Source organism: Cervus canadensis, chromosome 2, assembly GCF_019320065.1.
Source record: "Cervus canadensis isolate Bull #8, Minnesota chromosome 2, ASM1932006v1, whole genome shotgun sequence".
Lineage (NCBI taxonomy): Eukaryota > Metazoa > Chordata > Mammalia > Artiodactyla > Cervidae > Cervus > Cervus canadensis.
Window position 1 is genome coordinate 111,462,540 of NC_057387.1, and position 25,686 is coordinate 111,488,225.

Here is a 25,686-nt window from a genome sequence, read left to right on the forward strand (position 1 = left end):
ATATGTCAAAGAAGAACTCTCAAGAGAAATTTGAAAATATTTTTAACTAAATGAAAATGAAAACACAACTTATCAAAATTGTGGGATGTGGTAAAAGCAGTGCTTAGAGGAAAATTTGTAGCATTGAATATATATATTAGAAAAGAAGATCTAAAATCAATAGTTTAAGTTTCCACCTTAGGAAACTAGAAAAAGAAGAACAAATTAAATCCAAAGTTAGCAGAAAAATTAGTAACAATTAGAGTAGAAGTCAATGCAATTGAAAATAAGAAATCAGTAGAAAAAGTCAAAGAAACCAAAAGCTGGTTCTTTGAAAAGATTAATAAAATTAATAAATCTCTAGCTGGGCTAAGAAAAATGGAAAGAAGAAGCAAATTACTAATATTGGAAATGAAAACAGGGACATCACTGAGATTTCATGGGCATTAAAAATAATAAAATGCTGCTATGAACAACTCTTTGCCCACACATTTGGTAACCTAGATGAAAAGGACCAATTCCTTGAAAGACATGATTTGCCAAAACTCGCATGAGAAGTAATAGATAATCTGAATAAAACTATATTCATTATATTTAAAATTGCATTCATAATTAATAATCTTCCAAAACAGAAAGCTCCAGGCCTAAATGAATTCACTTGTAAATTCTACCAAACATTTAAGAAAGAAATTACACCAGTTTTCTATAATCTCTTTCAGAGGATAGAATCAGGATAGAATCAGAGGAAATATTTCCTAATGGAAATATATTTCCTATGGGGCCAGCATTATCCTAACACCAAAACCAGAGACATTATAAGAAAACTACAGACCAATAACGCTTCTGAACACGGATGCAAAAATCCTCCACAAAATATTCTCAAATCAAATCCAACAATGTATAAAAAGAGTTGTACACCATGACCAAGTGGGATTTATCCCAGGTATGGAAGGCTGGTCAATATTCAAGAATTAGTTAATGCAATCCACCACATCAAGAAGCTAAGAAAGGAAAATCACACGATTGTATCAGTAGATGCAGAAAAAGCATTTGCAAAAGCCAACACCCATTCATAACAAAAACCCTTGGCAACTAAAATTTCACCCCTCCTTTTCCAGCCACCCTGGCCACCAAACTCCATCCTCCGACTTCTCAGACCTGTAAGTTCTAGCTGCCCCGCCCTGAGCAGACCGAGAAGAGCCCTCCGACGGTTCACACTCATGGGCATTTCATCCAGAGCAGTTCCCCTGCTTTCAAGGGTCAAGTCCCCTCCACTTGTTGCTTCGCAAGTCACTCTCCAGTGTCCTGAAACAATGGTTTACATTTTGGGTTGTTACTGGCTCTGTCATGCCTGACTCTTTGCGACCCCCTGGACTGTAGCCTGCCAGATTTCTCCATCCATGGGATTTCCCAGGCAAGAATACTGCAGTGAGTTGCCATTTCCTTCTCCAGGGGAATCTTCCCAGCCACAGGTCAAACCCAGGTCTCCTGCATCGCAGGCAGGTTCTTTACCATCCGAGCCACCAGGGAAGCCCATTTTACATTTTATCTTTGCTCTTGGTGGGAAGATTAGTCCGGGACAAGCTCCTGCACCGTTACTAAAACTCAAACACCCCTGGAATCACTTTTTACCTTCAGTTGTTGAACTGTGTTTGTTTAAGGGTGAAGCCTAGCTGCGGCTGGGCCATGGGGTGCTAGAGTTAACATATGTTCAACATCAATTTATCAGCTAGGAGCTTGGCTCCATACACAGGCTCCTTCACTTAAGGAGAGTCGAGACACTTCTAGAAACTGCTGCTGAGAATGTTTGTTTTTCTGGAGGACAAACTGGGAACGCTTCTCAATGGGCTTGATGATAATACAGCCTTTGACTCAGCTGCAGCCCCACATGCAGAAATCACCTAGAATCCAGAAGGCAGAACTGAGGAAATGATTCAGTTCTTGAGCTCATCGGCTGCTTTTAGCTATACTTCATGCTGACGGTGAAATTACTCAGCCTTCTGCCCAGCCGGCCGTGGGGCACATGAGGCAGCCTTGGGGAAATGCAAAACTGGGACGATGGCGGGAGGGGGGACTTCAGCTCGATTTAGATTAACTTCTGAGACTGGGATGTGGGATTCTTAAATCTAAGAGTTGTCTGAACCACAGACCATTGGATTCCCTCCTTTCCCGGTGGTTCCTCAGCTTCCGCTGAGATTCCCTGGCTGCTCTCCCTAAGGACAAGGCTCTGGAGTAGACCTCCCCCAGCACCCACCCACCCGGACCTTCCCCAGTGCCGAGGCTCATCAGAGGGGTCACAGTCCACACCTGAGAAGCCTTGGGTGGCATGAGCACCACAGAGGCTGCAGACTGCTGTGTCCACGTCCTCAGCCAGGACAAGGGAGTAGGCGGCAAGGGGGCCAGCCAGGATGCTGTCAGTGACGTTCAGAGGGAGCCAGGCAGGACTATAGGGAGATCCAGATGTAGGGAAAACCCATCTCCTTAAAAAGTGGAGAAGCAGCACTTTCTCCCCCCAAACATCATGTGGGCACGTTGGCTCCCTCTGCGGCTGAGAGAAGGAAGCTGCTTGAAGCCTCTCCCCTGCTTTGGGGGTTTGCTGTAGCCTTCACCACTCTTGGCCTCATAAAAGCACCACCTCCATCTCTGCATTTATCTTCACAAGGCATTCTCCCTGTAAGAGTGTGTCTGCGTCCATCCTTCCCCTTTGATAAGGGCACTGGTCATGTGGGACCAGGGCCCACCCTAATGACCTCACTGCAACTCGATGACCTCTGTAAAGACCCTCTCTCCAATTTGGAAGGACTGATGCTGAAGCTGAAACTCCAGTACTTTGGCCACCTGATGCAAAGAACTGACTCATTGGAAGAAACCCTGATGCTGGGAAAGACTGAAGGAGGAGGAGAAGGGGACGACAGAGGATGATATGGTTAGATGGCATCACCGACTCGATGGACATGAGTTTGAGCACGCTCTGGGAGTTGGTAATGGACAGGGAAGTGTGGCATGCTGCAGTCCATGGGGTTGCAAAAAGTCAGACACAACTGAGTGACTGAACTGAACTGAACTCCAAATACAGTCACATTTAGGGGGCTGGAGCTTAGGACTTCAACATGCAGGTTCTGGGGGAACACAATTCAACTCATGACACCACGGACATCATAAATACTCTTGATCAACCCACATTGTAGATTCTGTGTAGATCTGTCTGTGAGGAGCAGCTCAGGCGTTTGTCTCAGGCCTGGTCATCTGGGGGAGTCCTGAACGAGGAGGAGGCCTTTGGACTCCACGTGACTGTACTGACTTGAAAAGTGTGATTCATATCCAAGGAACACCAAGGGTTGCTAACAACCCCTGGAAGCCAAGACAGAGGCATGGATGCCCTCAGAGCGTCCAGAAGGGACCAACTCCACCCACACCTTGACTTCCAAGCCTCCCGGATCGTGAGACCACACACGCCTGTGGGTTTAAGCCCTCCAGGCTGTGGTGACTTGTTACATCGCTCCCAGGACATTGGTACAGAACTTAGACCAGCTCGTGCCCTTTGGGAGGTCAGTAGGCCAACACAGAACATCACGCCAAGGCCGGGGCCCTCCTGAGCACGGCCCCGCATGTCTGCACGGGTCACACGCAAGAGCCCCACCTGGGCCCCAGGTGCCAGGGGCTGCGCCCAGGGTCTCCACAGCAGAGGGAACGCTGGTGACATGAATGCACACGCCCCGGGTCACCTGTTCCGAGTGACTAAGACAGTTCCCTTCTCTGGTTAAGCATTGGGCCATGACAGCGGGAGCCAAGAAAGCAGATGGAGAGACAGAACGGGACCGTGGGGCCGTGACAGCGGTGGCCTTCTAGAGGGGCGGCGGGTTACCCCTAGCACCGCAGAGTCTCGAACCGCTTCAGTCTAGCTCCTGCGAGATCTGCTGTGCAGACAGAATTCCCTGCGGCAGACTTCCTGGTCACTCTTCACAACTGAAGGATTGGCAACACGGTGTCCCTGCCCTGCGGCTGGACTGGGATGGGGCGGGGCTGGGGGGGGCGTTGGGGAATGGAATGGGGGAGGGGGAGGGGAGGTGGGGGAAGTGGGGGAGGGGGAGGGCTGGTGGGAAGGGGGAGGGGGAGGGGAAGGGGGAGGGGTGGTGGGGAGTGGAAGTGGGGGAGGGGGAGGGCTGGTGGGAAGGGGGTGGGGGAGGGGAATGGGGAGAGGTGGTGGGGAGGGGAAGCGGGGGAGAGGGAGAGGTGGTGGGGGAGGGGGGAGGGGGGAGGGGGAGGGGGCAGTGGAGATGGGGGAGCTGCAGCGGGGAACGAGGGGCTGAGCTGTTGCTGTCACCTCCTGGGTGACAGAGCCAGGAGACCAGGCAGGAGTCCTCACCTGGAGATCACCTTCCCACCCCCAGCGGGGCGGGGCTCCTCACGGCCACCCAATCTGCAGACAGGATGCCGTCTGGGGGAGCCCTCAGAGCAATGGAGCTCTTGCCTGAAGCTGGAACCCCCCATCACCTGCTCCCCCTAGGGGCCAGTCTGGGGTCCACCGGACCCCTACCCTGCCCTGCCCACTGCAGAGAGGGGAGTGCAGCTCGGCAAATGCAGGGAGAGGCTGAGCCACAGCCCTGGCATCAGAGGCTCTGACCTTTGCTGGCTGTGTGACCTTCGCAGGTCACACGACCTCCCTGAACTTCAGTTCATCTGTAAACGATGAATAAAGTTGGGCCTTAGCCACGTGAAGTTGTGAGTGCTAACATGTCAGGTGTGGACAAGACCCAGCACAGAGCCTGAAACGGCAGGCACTCACAAGGAGACTTTGAAAACACTCTTTTGGTTGCAAGTCACCAAACCAACTCAAGCTGATTGGAATAAAAGAGATTTTGTTAGACATCTACTCATGTCTGACAAAACAGAGGGCAGCCAGACCTGGAAGGGAAGAGCTGTCAGCTTCAGGGGTCCTCTGAGTGTCCCCCCATCTCTTGTCTGCTGCTCTGCCTCTCAGCACCCACAGCAGCCCATGGCTCTGGGACTGACAAGGGGGCAGCCCTGCCTGACCGTCAGTCCCTCCCCTGACCCACCCTGACTCCCCATACGGTCACCCACGGCCCGTCAGCTGCTGAGGAAGCTGGAGGAGGTGGGGGGAGATGGGGGGACCATGACAAACTTGGTGGAAAGAGGAAGCTCTGAGCAGAAGGGCGCCTCCTGAGCTGTGCAGGTACCCTGCAGAGCAGTGCCTGTTACTTTAATAATTATCATGAAGCTGCCTGCAGACTCCAGAGCTCATCAACCAATCTGTCTTATATTGTTTCAGCACCTCAGGGTAGATGTACCTAAAATGCATCCTGATTCCAGATTGTTCAGAAAGCCGCTCTGATGGACTGAATGCTTCTTCTTCTTCTTGTTCAGTCGCTCAGTCATGTCCGACTCTTTGCACACACCAGGCTTCCCTGTCCTTCACCATCTCCCAGAGTTTTCCCAAGTTCACGTCCATCACGTCAGTGATGCCATCCAGCCATCTCATCCTCTGTCGTCCCCTTCTCCTCCTGCCTTCAATCTTTCTCAGCATCAGGGTCTTTTCCAAGGATTCAGTGCTTCATATCAAATGGCCAAAGTATTGGAGCTTCAGCTTCAGCATCAGTCCTTCCAATGAATATTCAGGGTTGATTTCCTTGAGGATTGACTGGTTTGATCTTTTGCAGTCCAAGGGACTCTCAAGAGTCTTCTCCAATACACAGTTTAAAAGCATCAATTCTTCAGTGTTCAGTCTTGTTAATAGTCCAACTCTCACATCCCTACATGACTGCTGGAAAAATCATAGCTTTGACTATATGCAAATTTGTCAGCAAAGTGATATCTCTGCTTTTTAATATGCTGTCTAGGTTGGTCATAGCTTTCCTTCCAAGGAGCAAGTGTCTTTTAATTTCATGGCTGCAGTCACCATCTGCAGTGATTTTGGAGCCCCAGAGAATAAAGTCTGTCACTGCTTCCACCTTTTCGCCTTCTATTTGCCATGAAGTGATGGGACTGGATGCCATAATCTTAACTTTTTAAAATATTTGTACTCCCCAAAAATTCACATGTTGAAACCTAATCCTCAATGTGATAGTTTTAGGAGTGGGGTCTTTGGGAAGAGAATAGGGGATGAGGGCAGCGCCCTTACGAATAGGATTCTGGTTCTTGTAAAAGGGACTGCAGAGAGATCTCCCATCCCCTGCACCCTGAGAGCACACAGTGAACTGGGAAGCAGACCCCACCAGACACTGAACCTGCCCATGATCTTGGCCTTCCCAGCTGCCAGGACAGTGAGGAGTAAATTGCTGTTGCTATAAGTCACCCAATCTGCGTGCTCTGTTACAGCCCGAGCAGACAGGGCAGCCATGCAAAGCTCCAACAAAGACCCATCTCAGTGGATGAACCTCCCTGTTGCAATCTCACAGCCGGAAGGGCCCTTGGCCTCGGTCTTATCAGACACACTGTTCTCTGTTATCTCCTAAGTGGGCTCTGTGGATTCTAGATGTGTGATGTGTTTCCAGGACAAGATCTGAGGTCAGATGGGTCTGAAGTGATGGTTCCTTGTGATCCCTTCTTGGAGAGTCAAGGCACATTGGTACACAGAAGCCCCCACATTGAAACCAACATTTCCCCCATTTGCTGGAGCCCAGACACATTTTTCACGGACTACCTGTTAGCATGTTCTGGAATTAGTGGTCCAGGAAATGGACATGGGGGAAACCCACCCAGCTTGAGGCCAGCCCCTCCTCAGGAGTCTCTTTGGTGGGAGGTTTGTCTGAGGCTCTCTGCTTCTGCCACGGCGTCCCAGCCTCCCTCGGGGCCTGACCCCGAGAAGCCCCTTCCTCTGCTTGCCCTGTGACCTGCACCCATGCCTGCCCCCAGCCCTTGCCGTCCCCACGGTCCCCTCTGCTCTGCTCCCCCACAGCGCCCAGGCCTCCCAGTTGCCCTTCTGGATGCTGTGTCCGTGTCCCACCCACATTTCCTCCCAGAGCCAGACCGACTCCCGAGAGCAGGCTGACCAGCACGAGATGCAGCGGACACATCTTTTCTCTTACACAATAGATCTCAAAACTTATTCTCCATTCGGCTCCCATCACAACCCATCCCGTGTCCCCAGAACTGTGCCAAGACCTACAAGGGCCTCTAGAAATGCCCTCGGGGAGCTTACTGCAGAATGAGGAACGCCAAAGAAAACGTCACAAGTTCAGTACCAATATAAACATTAAATGATTCATGTCAGCTACACAATAAGAGTATATGGGTCAGCCCCAGAGAATATGAAAGACACTCAGAATCATCAAAAACACTCAGCGCCCACCCTCGCCCACCCAGAGACGGGCAGCCGGTGCACTGAAGAGCCGCCGGCCTGGAAGGCCACACTGGTGATGACAGGTGCCTGATCTGACCCCGTCTCCCTTCTCCAGGTGTGCTGTGGGGGACCCTTCTCCGTAAGTCCTGCAGCCTGAGCACACAGTGGCCCTCCCCAAACGCAGCAGAGTGCAAGTCGCCTTCCCAGGACCTAAACGGGGGGCAAGTCTGCGGGGAGATTCTTTGCAGCAAGAATGGAAACTGGGAAGCCGCAACAAGCTCAGGAAGCGCTGTGATCGAACGTGAGAGAGGGTGTCTCGAGGACACCAGAAAAGGCTTCACCCCGGACACTTCCAAAGGGTGGAGGAGGCCCACTCACCTTGTTCCCGCAGGACACTCAGGAAACACTCACTGAGCTGGTGAGTGAGCGAGTGACCAGCAGGTGAATGAAAACCGCAAAAACAAAGTCAGGCTTTTCATCTGAAGCAAGGCCTCGCCCAGAATGAAAGCGCCGCGTGAACGAATGAATCAGTGAGCGAATAGACGCCCCATTTCCTTTAGGAACTGAAATCACTCGAACATGGAATATGCTGCAGTAATCTGAATGGATGGTTTTCCCTACAATACAATTATCAACCATCAGACAAAAGCAAGGTCTTGCTCTAGACTGGGAAGCGGAGAGTTAGGGATGTACTTTACACGAACACACACACAAACATATATACACTCATACTCACACGAGCAGACCTGTGCATGGTGGCCCTGTCGGTCTTGTCTTTGCTCGCTCTCAGCCGCACACAGACATGTCTTTGTCCCCTTATCTGGGCTTGTTCTGGAGGCTGTCTGTCCGTCCTTCCGGGACTGGCCCCGGCCCAACCTCAGCCCTGTCCCTGCCTCCCATGTCCTCCTCCTCCTCAAGGCCAGAGGCCCTCCTCCCGGGAGCAGGCCGCTCATCTCTGTCCTGTCAGGACAGACAGCGGCTTTGGTCAGCAGCTAAGGTCTGGGGCTGAGCAAGGATCCTGAGTCCCCTTCTCAGCATAACAGGATGGGGGGGTTCCCTGGAGAGAGACAGATGGTTCCTTCCCAGTTCTTGGCTGAGATCTCTGAAATAAAAGAGTAACGGGAGAAAAGCAAACTGAAGTTTAGTAACATATTTGTACTGTGCTGTTTAGTTGCTCAGTCATGTCTGACTCCTTCTGATCCCATGGACTGTAGCCTGTCAGGCTTCTCTGTCCATGGGGATTTTCTAGGCAAGAACACTGGAGTGGGTCAGTGCCCTCCTCCAGGGGATCTTCCTGACCCAGGGATTGGATCCGCATCTCTTATGTCTCCTTCATTGACAGGCAGGTTCTTGACCACTAGCACCAGTGCATTTGGAACCACTGGGAAGTTCCAAATCCCATCTTAACTAATGACAAAACAGAAAGGTGGGGATTCAGTCATGGGATGTTAGCAAGTAAACAGGGGTGAGGTTTGCTTGCAGATCTAAATGGTGCCTTCACGACTGATAGGGGTTTCTTGTGATTTACAGCCATCTTCTATTCCTGGTGCAGAGAGGGAGGCCCCCCTTATACATGGAGACACCCTTAAGATGTGCAGATTTCTCTTACCAAAGGGCAACTATGGGACTTCCCTGGTGGTCCAGTGGCTAAAACTCTGGGCTCTCAGTGCAGGGGCCCCAGGTTCAATCCCTGGTCAGGGAAACCCACATGAGACAGCTAAGAGTTCACACGCCGCAACTAACAATCCCACATGCTGCGACTAAGGCCTGGTGCAGCAAAATAAATAAAAATAAATACTTAAAAAACTGAGCGATCCAAGTATTTTAAGAAAGGAGGAGGGCGACTCCTACTCTGTTTGTTGGGCTTTTCCTGTGTTTGTGTGCACACGCGCTCAGTCTGACTCTTTGTGACTCCATGGACTATAGCCCACCAGGCTCCTCTGTCCATGGGATTCTCCAGGCAAGAATACTGCAGTGGGTTGCCATTTCCTCCTCCAGGGGATCTTCCAGACCCAGGGATCGAACCTTCGTCTCTTGCATCTCCTGCATTGGCAGGTGGATTGTTTACCACTGAGCCACCTGTGTCTGCCGTCTCTAAAAACAATCAGCTCAGAATAAGCCTCACACCAAAAAGGCATATTTTGGGATAGTGCATCCTGCTACCTTTGGGGGCTTAACACTTGTGCCCTTTGGGCCGTGAAACTGTGGCTGTGAAGTGAAAAGTGAAGTCGCTCAGTCATGTTTGACTGTTTGCAACCCCATGGACTGTAGCCCACCAGGCACCTCTGTCCATGGGATTCTCCAGGCAAGAATACTGGAGTGGGGTGCCATTTCTTTCTCCAGGGGATCTTCCCAACCCAGGGATTGAATCCAGGTCTCCCGCATTGCAGGCGGACGCTTTACCGTCTGAGCCTCTAGGGAAGCCCGCCGTGGCCGTGATGCCTGTGTAAATGCAAGGCTGCAGCTCATCACCTCACTGCCTGGGCTTTCCGAGGTTTCCACGTCTTCCTGTGGGAATAAGCCCAGTGCATCCACAGGACTGTGCTGGTCCTGCCTGATTTTCCCAGCGAGAAGCTCCGCTGGAGCAGAGCCAGTCTGGGCCTCCTTTTGCTGCCTTGAGACCCACAGGGGACAGGAACCGGGTCTTGCTCATCCTCCTTTCTTCCTGGCTGCCTTGCACACAGTAGGTGCACTAATGTACATTTACAGTGGGCTGGACTCTGCCGGGCACTTGGCAGGATTGTGATTTCATTTAATCATCCCAGTGATGCTAACTTGCATAGTGATTAGATTTTACTGTGAATAAACAAACCAAAAAAAAAAAAATGTTTCCTAAGAATAAAACCATATAACCTTTGTTCTGCTTGAGGCAAAGCTGAATTTTAGACACTGCTTGTAACAAATTTTACAAACCGCTCTTTGTCTGGGGGTGTGGATATCAAGAACTCCAACTTGAGCACAGACTGCAAATGAGTAAGTGGCGAACTATTTTTCTATTATGTTCCTAAAATAGCCTGAGTGCTGGCACTGAGCGCTTCATCTTAGCCTGGAACCCTTGAGCACTGTCACGGTAGACAGTCACACGAGGCAAAGCTCAGGCCGCTCCAGGCTGTTCTCAATTGTTTGGCGCTATCTTAAAGTAGACAAAATTTCCAGTGAATTTCTCACGAGAAAGTCTTCAGAGAGCTCTTCAGTAGAACCAAAACGTGAGGAAATGTTTGTGCTATTTTAAAATTGGCAAATTCAGCACACAGAGCGCCCTTCAAAGCTACTGCCAAAAATATGGCGAGCATCTTCCTAAAATAATGAGAAAGACCTGAAACATGTGCATTCAGTCCCCTCCAGGGAGGAGTGGTGTTGAGCAGCTGATAAGGATGCTGTTTGCTCATAAATACAGTGATTCCTCAAGGGGAAAATCTCCATTTGCTAACTGGTCCGTGTAAGGGCTGGAGAAACCCAGTGACCTACTCAAGGTGCCTCCCTGTCCTGCAGTCCCAACGCGGGTTGGAAAAGAATCTCCCGACACAGTTTCCGAAGGGGGTGAGTTTATTAAGAACAAAGAGCAGAGATAATCAGGGTGCAGCAAGTACAGTGGGCCAACCTTCTAACAGGCCAGGGAGAGGCAACACTTTTTGTGGGTTCGTAGCCAATTTTTATAGCTTCAAGAGAAAGGAAATTCCTGACAGAAGGTTGGCATTAGGTGATTGGTTAGGGAGCTATGTGGTGATCACTGAGGTGGGCATTTCTGCCAAATTTAGATTCAGGAAGCCTGCTGGTGAAGATCTGGCAATGGTTATAATGGGGCTCAGTCACTTTCCGAGGTGACCTTGGCTCTGGGCTCTGGTTCACGGCCTTGCCGCTGTGACCTTGGGGCAGGAGTCCACACTCACCAAAGACAAGCTACAAGGATATGTTATACAGTAAGGAGTATAGAGCCAATATGTTATAATAACATTAAATGGAGTATAACCTATAAAAACATTGACTCATTATGTTGTATACCTGAAGCTAATCTAATATTGTAAATCAACTATGCATGCTCAGTTGCTTCAGATATGTCCAACTCTTTGCGACCCTATGGACCATAGCCCACCAGGCTCCTTTGTCCATGGGATTCTCCAGGCAAGAACACTGGAGTGGTTTGCCACTTCCTCCTCCGGGGATCTTCCTGACCCAGGGATTGAGCCTACGTCTCTTATGTCTCCTGCATTGGCAGGTGGATTCTTTACCACTATTGCCTCCTGGGAAGCCCAGGGTTGCCACGTGCTTCAGTTAAAAAAATAAACTTGGCTGCAAACCAGAAAAGAAAAAGCCTCACCAGATGCACAGATGTATACAAACTGTCAAATACGCCAGACCACAACTCAGATCACCTTGCAGTTCAGGACAGAAAACAGGGCCGATCAAACACAGCCAGAGTCTCCCTGGCCCTGCTTCCAGGTTACAGATGCTCAGTGACCACAAGGACAGAAAAGCTCACAGGGAGAAAGGACCACAGGAAACATGATGAACTAGCGGGAGGGGAAGAAAAGAAGTGAGCTTCGGGATTCCTTTCACAACAGCCACAGTGGGCTGAACTGGATTGTGGGAAAATCACCTCGTTGTTTCCATGTCCTGATGCTACCTGTGGTCCTTCTGCAGCAAAGCAGCATGCCAATGGCTATCTGAGACCCCACCCCAAATGATAGGGGAGAATTAGGTGGAACCACTCCAACCTCTTGACAATCCCAGGAAATGGGGGTCAAACAGGCTGACACCAAATACCCCTTCATGGCATCTATGTGTCCAGGTCTCCTCATCCTGGAGGAGGTGGTGTGTAGTCAGCCATGTGTCAGGTTATGGGTTTTCAAAAGTCATTACACTGTAACCATAAGTCTAATACGACACTTAGAGGGAACCAATGCTCTCTTCTGTCGCCTCCTTATGTTTTCATTGGTTTAGTTTTCTCATCATCATTTTTAAAAATATACTTATCTATTTATTATTTTGGCTGAGCCGGGTCTTATTTGCAGCTCAGGGGGTCTTCACTGCAGCACATGAACTTCTTAGTTGTGGCAGGAGGACTCTCAGGTACAGCACCCATGTGGGATCTACCTTCCCCAACCAGGGATCTAACTCGGGTGCCCTGCATTGGGAGCCCGGAGCTTTACCCAACAGACCTTCAAGGAAGGCCTTCATCTTCATTTTTAAGTACTTTTTTAAAAAATTGTATAATTTATACATAATCGTGTGCATGTGCTTGGACATGCATGTGGATATGCCTGCAAAATTTCTGTGAACTGTGACCAACGTGTACATGAGTCCTTGTACTGTGATCAACTGGCTCCACTTTTCTGAGACTATCCATCTTCGTCTAAAAGTAGTAGGTCTCAGAAAGCCCTTTGTTGTTGTTGCTCAGTTGCTCAGTTGTGTCTGGCTCTTTGTGACCCCATGGACTGCAGCACGCCAGGCCTCCCTGTCCATCACCATCTCCCAGAGTTTGCTCACACTCATGTCCATTGAGTCGGTGATGCCATCCAACCATCTCATCCTCTGTGGCTCCCTTCCTTTCCTGCCTTCAATCTTTCCCAGCATCAGGGTCTTTTCCAGTGACTCAGCTCTTCGTATAAAGTGACCAAAGGATTGGAGCTTCACCTACAGCATCAGTCCTTCCAATGAATATGCAGGACTGATTTCCTTTAGGATGGACTGGTTTGATCTCCTTGCAGTCCAAGGGACCCTCAAGAGTCTTCTCCAGTACCACAGTTCGAAGGCATTAATTCTTTGGCTCTCAGCCTTCTCTATGGTCCAACACTCACATGTATACATGACTACTGGAAAAACCATAGCTTTGACTCTATGGATCTTTGTTGGCAAAGTAATGTCTCTGTTTTTAAATATGCTGTCTTGGTTGGTCATAGCTTTTCTTCCAAGGAGCAAGTGTCTTTGGATTTCATGGTTGCAGTCACAATCCACAGTAATTTTGGAACCCAAGAAAATAAAGTATGTCACTGTTTCCATTGTTTCCCCATCTATTTGCCATGAAGTGATGGGACCAGATGCCATGATCTGCACTTTTTGAATGTTGAGCTTTAAGCCAACTTTTTCACTCTCCTCTTTTACTTTCATCAAGAGCTCCTTAGTTCTTCTTTACTTTCTGCCATTAGGGTGGTATCATCTGCATATCTGAGGTTGTTGATATTTCTCCCTGAAATCCTGATTCCAGCTTGTGCTTCAACCAGCCTAGCATTTCACATGATGTACTCTGCGTATAAGTTAAATAAGCAAGGTGACAATATACAGCCTTGACATACTCCTTTTCCTATTTGGAACCAGCCTGTTGTCCCATATTCATTTCTAAATGTTGCTCCTTGACCTGGATACAGATTTCTCAGAAGGCAAGTAAGGTGGTCTGATTCCCATCTCTTTAAGGATTTTCCAGTTTGTTGTGATCCACATAGTCAAAGGCTTTAGCATAGTCAATGAAGCAGAAATAGATGTTTTTCTGGAATTCTCTTGCTTTTTCTATGATCCAATGGATGTTGGCAACTTGATCTTTGGTTCCTCTGCTTTTTCTAAATCCAGCTTGAACATCTGGAATTTCTCAGTTCATGTACTGTTGAAGCCTAGCTTGAAGGATTTTGAGCATTACCTTGCTAGCATGTGAAATGAGGGCAATGGTGCCCTAGTTTGAACATTCTTTGGCATTGCCCTTCTTTGGGATTGGAATGAAAAATGGCCACTGCTGAGTTTTCCATATTTGCTGGCATATTGAGTGCAGCACTTTCACAGTATCGTCTTTTAGGATTTGAAATACCTCAACTGGAATTCTATCACCTCCACTGGCTTTGTTTGTAGTGATGCTTCCTAAGGCCTGCTTGACTTCACATACCAGGATGTCTGGCTCTAGGTGAGTGATCACACTATCGTGATTATCTGGGTCATGAAGATCTTTTTTGTACAGTTCTTCTGTGTATTCTTGCCACCTCTTCTTAATATCTTCTGCTTCTGTTAGGTCCATACCGTCTCTGTCCTTTATTGGGGCCATCTTTGCACGAAATGTTCCCTTGGTATCTCTCATTTTCTTGAAGAGGTCTCTAGTCTTTTCCATTCTATTGTTTTCCTCTGTTTCTTTGCATTGTGCTGAGGAAGGCTTTCTTACCTCTCCTGGCTATTCTTTGGAACTCTGCATTCAAATGGGAATATCTTTCCTTTTCTCCTTCGCCTTACACTTCTCGTCTTTTCTCAGCTATTTGTAAGGCCTCCTCAGGCAGCCACTTTTGCCTTCTTGCCTTTCTTTTTCTTGAGGAGGGTTTTGGTCACTGCCTCCTATACAATGTTACAGACTTCCATCCATAATACCCAGATAAATCTGGACGGTGGTTTTCCCTTCGCAGCAACCACCTCGTGGAAGGCACGGAGCATTCGCATCACTCAATGTTTCCCTGTGCCTCTTTGCTGTCCGTCCACTCATCCTGCAGTTCAGTTCAGTCGCTCAGTCGTGTCTGACTCTTTGCAACCCCATGGACTGCAGCACGCCAAGCTTCCCTGTCCATCACCAACTCCTGGAGCTTGCTCAAACTCATGTCCATTGAGTCGGTGATGCCATCCAACCATCTCATCCTCTGTCGTCCCCTTCTCCTCCTGCCTTCAATCTTTCCCAACATCAGAGTCTTTTCTAAGGAGTTGATTCTTCACATCAGGTGGCCAAAGTATTGGAGTTTCAGCTTCAGCATCAGTCCTTCCAATGAACACCTAGGACTGATCTGATCTCCTTTAGGATGGACTGGTTGGATCTCCTTGCAGTCCAAGGGACTCTCAAGAGTCTTCTCCAACACCACAGTTCAAAAGTATCAGTTCTTAAGCCCTCAGCTTTCTTTATAGTCCAACTCTCACATCCATACAGGACTACTGGAAAAATCATAGTTTTGACCAGACAGACCTTTGTTGGCAAAGTAATATCTCTGCTTTTTAATATGCTGTCTAGGTTGGTCATAACTTTTCTTCCAAGGAGCAAGAGTCTTTTAATTTCATGGCTGAAGTCACCATCTGCAGTGATTTTGGAGCCCCCAAAAATAAGTCTTTCACTGTTTCCACTGTTTCCCCATCTATTTGCCATGAAGTGATGGAACAGGATACCATGATCTTAGTTTTCTGAACGTTGAGTTTTAAGCCAACTTTTTCACTCTCCTCTTTCACTTTCAACAAGAGGCTCTTTAGTTCTTCTTTGCTTTCTGCTGTAAGGGTGGTGTCATCTGCATATCTGAGATTGTTGATATTTCTCCCAGCAATCTTGATTCCAGTTTGTGCTTCTTCCAGCCCAGCATTTCACATGACGTACTCTGCATGTAAGTTAAATAAGCAGGGTGACAATATACAGCCTTGACATACTCCTTTCCCTATTTGGAACCAGTCTGTTTTTCCATGTCCAGTTCTAACTGTTGCTTCTTGACCTGCATACAGGTTTCTCAGGAGGCAGGTCAGGTGGTCTGGTATTCCCATCTCTTGAAGAATTTTCCACAGTTTGTTGTGATCCACAGTCAAAGGCTTTGGCATAGTAAAGCAGAAGTAGATGTTTTTTCTGGAGCTCTCTTGCTTTCTTGATGATCCGGTGGATGTTGGCAATTTGGTCTCTGGTTCCTGTGCCTTTTGTAAATCCAGCTTGAACATCTGGAAGTTTGCTGTTCATGGTTCTGTTTGGCTTGGAGAAGTTGAGCATTACTCTGCCGGCATGTTAGATGAGTCCTTCAGAGGCCATCACTATTCTATTTCTATCTCCACAGCTTAGAGTTGCCTGTTCTAGAGTTTCATATAAACAGAACTATTCAATACACACATTTTTGTGTCTGACTTCTTTCACTCACCATCATTTTTCAGCAATTCATCCACATTATTGTCTGTTTTAGGGGTTTGTTAGTTTATATTGCCAAGTACTATTGCTCTATAACTATAATTTTCTTATCCATGCACCTATTGATGGACATTGGGTTGCTTTTGGCTTTGGGCTACTCTGAACAATCTTGCACATGTCTTTTTGTGGACATGTTTCTCATTTCTTTTGGGCAAATACCACTGAGTCTAATAACCAGATCACAGGGTAGGTTACGTCTCTAAGAAACTCCCAAACAGCATTCCAAACTGGCTGTATAATACCATACTCCCACCAGCCTTGTGCGAGAGTCCCAGCTGCTACACATTACCCACATTTGGTCTTGTCCATCTTTCCAATGGTGGGCAATCTGGCAGATGCAAAAGGATCTCACTGCGGTTTCACTTTACGTATTCCTAATGACAAGGATGTTGAACATCTTTCCTGCACTTTTTGGTCATTTGTGTATATTTTTTCAAAGAACTTTTACTGAAGTATAGGTGATTTACAGCGTTGTGTTAGTTTTAGGTGTACAGTTAAGCAATTCAGTTTTTATATGATGTATATAAATATGTGTGTGCGTATATATATATATATTCCTTTCCCATACTTTTCCATTACAAGTTATTACAAGATTTTGAATATAGTTCCCTGGGCCATACAGTATGTCCTTGTTGTTCATTTTATATATAGTAGTGTGTGTCTGTTAACCCCAAACTAATTTACCCCTCTCCTCCCCTTCCCCCTTGGTAAACATAAATTTGTTTTCTATGTCTGTGAGTCTATTTCTGTTTTGTAAATAAGTTCATTTGTAAGATTTTAAGATTCCACATATAAGTGATATATGACATTTGTCTTTCTCTGTCTTGCTTTACTCAGTATGATAATCTCTAGGTCCATCCACGTTGCTACAAATGGCATTATTTCATTCTTTTTGGTGGCTGAGTAATATTCCATTGTATAGATACACCACATCTTCTTTATCCATTCATTTGTCCATAGACATTTTTTAGGTTGGTTCTGTGTCTTGACTACTGGAAATCGTGCTGCTACAAGCATTGGGATGCCTGTACCTTTTCTAGTTAGAGTTTGTTCTTTCCTGGAAATATGCCCTGGAGTGGGACTGCTGGGTCATATGGTAGCTCTACTTTTAGTTTTTTAAGGAAACTTCATTCCCATAGTGGCTGCACCATTTCACCTTCCCATCAGCAGTATAGGAGTATTCCATTGTCTCCACACCCTCTGTAAACCTTCTTATATGAAGTGTCTGTTCAGTCTTCAAATCTCTTGTCCATTGTTTAGATGACTCATTTATCTTTTCTTGTTGAGTTGTAGGAAGTCTTTCATCATTCTGGATGAAGTGCTTTGTCATATCCATGAATTAGGAACATTTTCTCCCATCTGTGGCTTGTGTTTCATTTTCGTAATGTAGTTTTTTAATAAGCAGACATTTTTAATTGTGACAAAATCTAATCTATCAATTTCTTATTTGATGATTAGTGCTTTTCTATAAGGGCTTCCCTGCTGGCTCAGACAGTAAAGCATCTGCCTGCAATGCGGGAGACCTGGGTTCAATCCCTAGGTCAGGAGGATCCCCTGAAGAAGGAAATGGCAACCCACTCCAGTACTCTTGCCTGGAAAATCCCATGGATGGAGGAGCCTGGTAGGCTACAGTCCATGGGGCTGCAAAGAGTCTGGCACGACTGAGGTTTTTACATCCTGTCCAACAAGTCTTTCCCTACTGTCAGGTTTCACAACGTTCTTCTACATTCTCTTCTAGAAAGCTTACAGTTTCAGCTTTTAAGTTTAGGTCTAAAATCTTTCACAATTTAATTATTCTGTAAGGTGTTAGTTAAGGGTCCAACTTTATTTTCTCTATTGATATTCAGCTGTTTCAGCTCCACTTGCTAAAGAATAGATTTTCCTTTCTCCATTGAATTACCTTGGTGCCCTGGTTAACATCGAGTGACCTCTGTGGTAGCCTGGATCCCTGGAACTTGGGTTTCTTAAAATATCTTTTTCACTCTTTCCTTCAGTTTAGGCAATTTTATTGACCATTCCTCAAGCTCAATAATCCTTTCTTCTGCATTATCCAACATGTTGCTAGTACCATTCAATGATTTTTTAACTAGCAAGCACTGTGTTTTTCAGCTCTACAATTTCCATTGTGTTCATTTTTAGGATCCCCAGATCTTTTTTTAATTCCCTATCTCTTCATCCATTATATCCATCTTTATCATGTGTGCATACATACTCAGTTGCTTTAGTCGTGTCCAACTCTTTGCAACCCCATGGGCTCCAGCCCACCAGGCTCCTCTGTCCATGGGGTTCTCCAGGCAAGAATACTGGAGTGGGTAGCCATTTCCTTCTCCAGGGATCTTCCCCACCCAGGGATCTAGCTGGTGTCTGTTTTATCTCCTGCACTGGCAGGTGGGCTTTTTACCACTAGTGCCACCTGGGCAGCCTGTCTTTATCATAGTCATTGAATACCACTCCTTGCTAATTTCCGCATCTGTTGTCTTCTTTTGGAGAGTGTTGAGTTGGTTCTATCAGGTAGTGAAGTTACCTGAACCCTGCATAGCACCTTGATCTTGTAGAGACTCGGTTCTGGGTTTTGTTACAATTTATGTATTTTGATTTTCCTGTCATAGCCCTTAGTTCTCTAATGTTATCTTACTCTGCAGGCATGGTCTTTCTGGAGTTTCAGGGGAAGGTTCCTAGTGTTCGCCAAGCCCTCTAACTTGATGGGACTTGAATTCCTAACTTTGTCTTCCTAGCACTGCACAGCTGCTCTCTGCCCGCTCTTCCAGGCTTCCAGCTTCCTGTGGGTTTCTTGGAGTTTCAGTCCACACGCACATCCTTCAGGACTCAGACACGGACTCTGCATAAGTCAATATGCAGATCTTGAGGCTCCACTTTCTCGGCATCCTGCTTTCTGGAATCTCCTCCTCACTTGCCAGGTGTACTTGTAGTCTCAGACCCTCATGTCCAGTAACTCTTGAATTCCATTCCCAATGCACCTTGAGGACTGGTCTCTGGGAAAGAAGATGTCTTCTTTTTTACTTCCCTGAATTCAAAGGTTGTATCCATTCTAGACTGTATCTTCTTTGATTACTCATCAGTGGGCAAATTTTTTTGAGGTTTATAATTGCTATTGACAGGAGGATTAGTTTGTTGTAAGCTTCCTCCCCATCACTAGAAGTGAAAAGCCCTCTGTCACTTATTTTTAAAACCAACTGAGTTAATAGTTAATAAATCTGATGTGACGGAAAAAATGATATTATTGCCAGTCAGCGAGTATTGGTAGCATTTCTCTTTCACAAGGAAAAAGATAAAAAAGAAAATTGTTCTTCACATCCATTTTATATATTTTTGCCAAATGAAAGGACTCTAGTCAGTCAAGCCACAGACATTTTTCAAACACCCATGGGCCCATGAACCTGATCAGCATTCTCTGGGGGATGAAATGCAATCTTGGTTTGGGGGTCTCAGGAGAGAGCCCCTGAGAGCTGACTGAGGGGGCTGGCTGAAGACTAGCTCTGTGTGCAAGAGGACAGCCTCCCTCAGCTTTTCTCCCAGGAGACAAACATGGCATGTAATTATATCAAATGTGACATCCTCCTGCTGAAGCACCTTTTTTGCGCAAAATTCCTGCCACTCAGTAGCACTCAGCGGAGATGAAATTATTATGGTAAGAGTCGTTGTTGTTGTTCAGTTGCCAAATCGCGTCCGACTCTTCACAGCCCCGTGGACTGCAGTACTCCCTGTCCCTCACCATCTCCCAGCGTTTGCCCAGGTTCATGGCCAGGGTGTCGGCAATGCCGTCCAACCATCTATCCTCTGTCGCCCTCTTTTCCTTCTGCCTTCAATCTTTCCCAGTATCAGCTTCTTTTCCAATGAGTTGGCTGTTCGCATCAGGTGGTAGGAATATTTATTGCTAATAATTTCACAAATTTCAGCATTTTAACTATCACTAATCACAAATCATCAGTAACTCATTTGACAACCACTGAGACTCCAGAACTGCTGCGGTTGCCACAATGGGGCTGTTCTTGAGTTTGGAGTGTGCCACACGATAAAAGTGTGATCTGAATGGTTATTCTGGCTTTGGTGGTTAGAAGGACTCAAATGGGGACAGCTCTGAATGGGAACTCAGACGGCCCATGGATGGACTTCAAAGTATCACGCTATAAAACGGTGCTCAGATTTCCTACTTAGATGTCTTTTTCTTTCTTTTTTTTGGTGAGAGAGAGGACTCCAGCCTTCATCAGATTTTCAAAGGAGTTCATAATCTCCCCAACTTTAAGAATTATTGATCCTAGAAACCAGACTTTTTTTTACTGTGAACTCAATCACCAAATATTTTAAAATATCCCCTAAATTTTATTTACTTATTCACAAATTATGTTCATAATCTATTGTCATCTATTAACATACAAGGGCACAATAACCACTTAAAATGAGGTCAATCATTAATAATAGGAAATTTAATTAGTGTTTCAAATTATTTGGGATGATTATTAATTGCTCTTATCATATCTAACAGATTGATATTGAGGAAAATGAAGAGTCCCTCCAAATTAGGAATATGTCTGTAGTTCTCTAGTTTGTCTGTGATTTAGGGGAATTACTTTTTTGAGAAGCTTTTGAATTCTTTAAGGCCATCTGTCCACTTTTGAGTTTTAGTTGAAGCTAGATTACATAACCCATAAATCCATTTAATCTTGTTCATGCAAATGTATCAAAATGTTCTGAAAGTGATCTAATGAGAGAGAAGGCCCTCGGAATACATTGTGACATGACCTACAACTACTTACAGTAACGTTATAGATCAAATATTAGCATTCGATACATAACACTCTTAGTTTAAAATACATGCTCATAGAAGTTCTAGCATGTTTGTCCTGCACCCCAGTTGTTTCATGGACGTCACCCTGGAGATCCCAGGTCCAGGAGATGATTTCCTGTAAGTCATCCACAGGGATGACAAGGTGAACCAGGTACATATCATCGTGGAGTCGGCAAAGATGCAGAAGGGGAATAGACTCAATCAGAGATGAAGGATAAGATAAATTAAAAAATTCAACAGATTCCAAAGTTTTAGTTCCAAGAGATGTGGAAAAATAACTGCAAGTGTTGCTATCCTGGGAGAGAAGAAACACTTAGAATGGCAAAACTGGGTTGGGTGGAGGATCCGGCCAATTTGCTACTTTGAGTTGCTGAACGAGGCAACTGACAAAGGTCATCAGGCCATCGGAGACGTTAACCTCTCAGGCGTGGTAGAGACACTGACCTCAGCCAGCCCTGCTCTGGGCATGATTTTGGCTCTGTGTCCTGTCCACTGCCTTTCCAGCCATCCCTGTGAAGGGTTGTGATCCTCCCCAGCCTTCCTCCAGCTGTGATCCAAGTGAGCTTTACCCATCCTCTGTTAATTGGAAGAGCAAGACTGGAACTTTGCAGTCTTACTTCCCAGGTGATGCAAGTGGTAAAGAATCCACCTTCAATTCAGGAGAAGCAAAAGACGTGGGTTCTATCCCCAGGTTGGGAAGATCCCCTGGAGAAGGAAATGGCAACCCACCCCAGCATTCTTGCCTGGAAAATTCCATGGACAGAGGAGCCTGGCAGGCTATAGTCTGTGGGGTCACAAAGAGTCAGACACGACTGAGCACACTGCAACAAACAAGAAGACTGGAACATGAGTGAATGATGGCTGAAGCACACAGAAGGCCTTCTCGGTGGACCCAAGAGAGTCATCTCACGGCCCAGGTGACTGCCCTTCAGAGGGCTGTGTCAGAGCAGTTCTGAGTCACCCTCCAGCGGGCATGTCCCCTCCAGTGGTGCTCATTAACATCCTCCCCCAGGCAGCTCACAGGCTCACCGAGTGAGGTCTTGAGCAAAGGGAACACTACGTCTGGGTGGAAAGTCCCTGTGGGGGCCCCTGTGTGGTGCCCTTCCCCTGGGCTGCTTCGTGTTCTCAAGGACCCTTCCTGAAGGTGGCATCTGTATCTTTGTGAAGGGCCTCGGTACCAGGCTTGGAGATGAATATATTGACCCTCTCATCTGGGACATGAGACTTGTGGTGTAGCATCTCTGTCTCCTGCTCAGAAATAACCTCTCGTGGGTAGTGTAGTCACCAGGAACAGGAAAAGGGCCACATGGGAGGGGGCTTCGTGGGGCCAGGGGCAGTCTTCCAGGTAGACGCAGCTTCATGGACGACCACGCAGGAGCGGCTGAGCGTCCAGAGCAAAGAGAAAGCCACAGCTCCCTGGTGAGCCACCGCTCAGCCTGATGGATGGAGTCTTGTGGGTTTCTGTATCCCTCAAGGGGCACCCCAAGGACAGGGGACACCCACAAACCTGTCTAATGCCCTTGCCCACCCCCTCACGCCCCAGCAGGAGCTGCTGCTCCATTCATCCCAGATGAATGGGGACAGGAGCTCAAGGACCACTTATTGACTGCCTATGGGTCAAGCCCTGAAATAGCTCGTTTCATGGACTGCCTGCACCCAGACAAGGCAGGTATCACTCACGGGCCAGCTGCTGCTGCTGCTAAGTCGCCTCAGTCGTGTCCGACTCTGCGCGACCCCATAGACGGCAGCCCACCAGGCTCCCCTGTCCCTGGGATTCTCCAGGCAAGAACACTGGAGTGGATTGCCATTTTCTTCTCCAGTGCATGAAAGTGAAAAGTGAAAGTGAAGTTGTTCAGTCGTGTCTGACTTGTAGCGACCCCATGGACTGCAGCCCACCAGGCTCCTCTGTCCATGGGGTTTTCCAGGCAAGAGTACCAGGCCAGAACTGATCCCCAGGGGAGAAGCAGTCAGTTTCAGAGCACATCAGCAAAGAAGGAGGAAGCACACGGATGGTGGTCCAGGAGGTCATGACCTCATGGGACCACGTAAGGACTAGCAACCTTGGTTCCGATGATTCCCAAGAAGCATCCCTTTCCCAGATGGGGGTGGCTGATGGAGGAGAGGTGGGAGACAGGATTCACCGCAGCGTCCTCAGACACTGCGTAAGGACTGAATTATTCAGAAATACCTCCAGCCAGTCCCTGAGGCAGTAAGTCCTGTCTCTGGACAAAGCCCAATTGGGACAGTCAGGAGGGGGGTCGGAACCTGTCCTCAGCCCCCAAGTTCAGCCAGATGCTCTCATTATGATTGAAGCAGTGAAACATCCAGTCCCCAGTGAGGGCAGACAGCTGAGCAAGATAAGGTCAGCGCAGAAGAATTTCAGTGCTGGCATAGAGAGCGGCTTGATGTCCTGATGAAGACGGGTGAGGAAAGCAGGAGCGGCCTTGAGGAGCTGGAAAGACTTCTTCCAGAAGGGAGCTGCTGGGGACTTCCCTGGTGTCCAGGAGTTAAGACCCTCTGCTTTCCCTGCAGAGGGCCCAGGTCTGATCCCTGGTCGGGGAACTAAAATCCCAGTATGCCATGCAGCATGGCAAAAAGAAAAACATTTTTAACTTTTTAAAAATTAAAAGAAAAAGTTTAAAACTTTAATTAAAAAATTAAAATAAAATGAAGGAGATGTTGGAGTGTTGATGTGTCTTTGGATGAGCAGTTCCCGGTATCTTGGGTAAGTCCCAAGAGAACAGCGGCTCTGTCTGAGTCCTTGGTGGGTCTGCCCCAGCCTCTGGCACAGCACCTGCGGGGCAGCAGGTGTGGGTGAGTGAGTGAGGGAAGCCATGGGCACCAGCCTGAGCAAAGACAGAGCCTTCACAAGGCATCAGGTGCTGGGGGAGCAGTGAGCCTCCAGCAGGACTGAAGACAGACCTAGGGATGCTCTTCCATCCAGGACTGCGTCATCTAAGGGCTCTGCGGTCCTAAGCGGTGTAAAATGTGATGTGGGAAACTCAGTCCCTCCACTGTGACAGGCAAACGCAAGCTCCAGGAGTACAACAAGGAACCAGGTCACCGCCCCTCTGCCCTGCTGGCCCACCCCACGGCAGTCCACTAAGATGTCCTAGCAACAGCACCTCCTGGGTCACTCCCCCACCGTCGTCTCCCCGCAATAAGCCTCCAGCATCTTTCTCGGCCACTGCCGGGTCCCCTTTCTGTCCCCTCTCCCAGCCAACTCCCAGGGGACTTCCTAAGAGCACAGACTTACCTGGGCACATCACTTGGTTAGAAACATACCAAACAAACTGTTAACCACACTTACCTCTGAGGGGGCGGGGGGCCGGGTCAGGAGTCACAGGTGACTTCAGGGTGGGCCTGCCCTCCCTTCTTCCCTGGAGCATTAACGTTCTCTCCACACCCCAAATAGAGCACTAACTTCTGGGCCCTGCGTTTCCACCAGCACATTTCTTCTTCCCTAATCCAATACTGACAGGTAGTCAGGTCTTTACCCTAAGTGAGAAGGCAATGGCTTTGTAAATCTTATCTGATCCTCCAGTTTTATTTTGTTTTTAAAGTTGAAGTATAGTTGATACATGATGTATAGAATGGTTGATATGCATGCTCAGTCCATCAGTTGTGCCTGACACTTTGCGACCCCATGGACTACAGCCCACCAGGCTCCTCTGTTCATGGGATTTCCCAGGCAAGAATACCAGAGCAGGTTGATATTTCCTCCTCCAGGGGATTTTCCCAACCCAGAGATTGAACCCAAGTTGCTTGTGTCTCCTGCGTTGGCAGGACAGATTCTTTACCACTGTGCCACCTGCTAAGTACCAAATAAACTATAGTTGTGTTAGTTGCTCAATGGTGTGTGACTCTGCAATGCCATGGACTATAGCCTGTCAGGTTCCTCTGTCCACGGAATTCTCCAGGCAAGAATACTGGAGTGGGTTACTATTCCCTTCTCTAGGGGATCTTCCTGACCCAGGAATCGAACCCGGGTCTCCTGCATTGCAGGTAGATTCTTTACCATCTGAGCCACTAGGGATGCCAATAAATAAACATGCCTCTGACTTCATTTTAAACCATCTTTAGAGTGTGGAAGGTAAAGCTCAGGTAGAGTCACTCCTTTTTGAACATCTGCTTCCTGAGAATAACTGATCTGTCAGGCCTTTTCCTAGAAGCTGGGGACACAGGAATGAAGTCACAGGTCCCGGAAAACATGCGCCTGAAGAAGGAAGCACCATCAACACGGGCTTTCTGAATGTGCTCTAAGGCTCGGGGTGGTGGGATGGGGAGTTGGTAGTAGCCAGATCCTGCAGCCTGGTAGACTAAAGTCAGAGCTGAATGCCCTGCTTATTTAACTTCTATGCAGAGCACATCATAAGAAATGCTGAGCTGGAGGAAGCACAGGCTGGGATCAAGAGAGTTGGGAGAAATATCAATAACCTCAGATATGCAGATGACACCACCCTTAGGGCAGAAAGCAAAAAAGAACTAAAGGGCCTCTTAATGAAAGTGAAAAAAAAAAAGTTGGCTTAAAACTCAACATTCAGAAAATGAAGATCAAGGCATCTGGTCCCATCACTTCATGGCAAATAGATGGGAAACAGTGAAAACAGTGACAGACTTTATTTTTTGGGCTCCAAAATGAGTGCAGATGGTGACTGCAGCCATGAAATTAAAAGATGCTTGCTCCTTGGAAGAAAAGTTATGACCAAC

The 25,686-nt window shown here is 47.4% G+C and overlaps 1 protein-coding gene across 2 annotated transcripts in view; it reads right to left on the reverse strand.

Annotated features, from left to right (window-relative positions):
* The window catches only part of RAB17 (RAB17, member RAS oncogene family), a 39,426-nt gene extending 31,287 nt beyond the window's left edge, over positions 1–8,139 (reverse strand). The window contains exon 1 of one of the 2 annotated variants that reach the window (XM_043462080.1): positions 8,016–8,139. In XM_043462080.1, the coding sequence (XP_043318015.1) occupies positions 8,016–8,033 (18 nt within the window). In that variant the 5' untranslated portion in view covers positions 8,034–8,139. The remainder of the gene's footprint in view (positions 1–8,015) is intronic. The other variant, XM_043462081.1, reaches the window with a different exon arrangement.
* Positions 8,140–25,686: the final 17,547 nt, after the last annotated feature.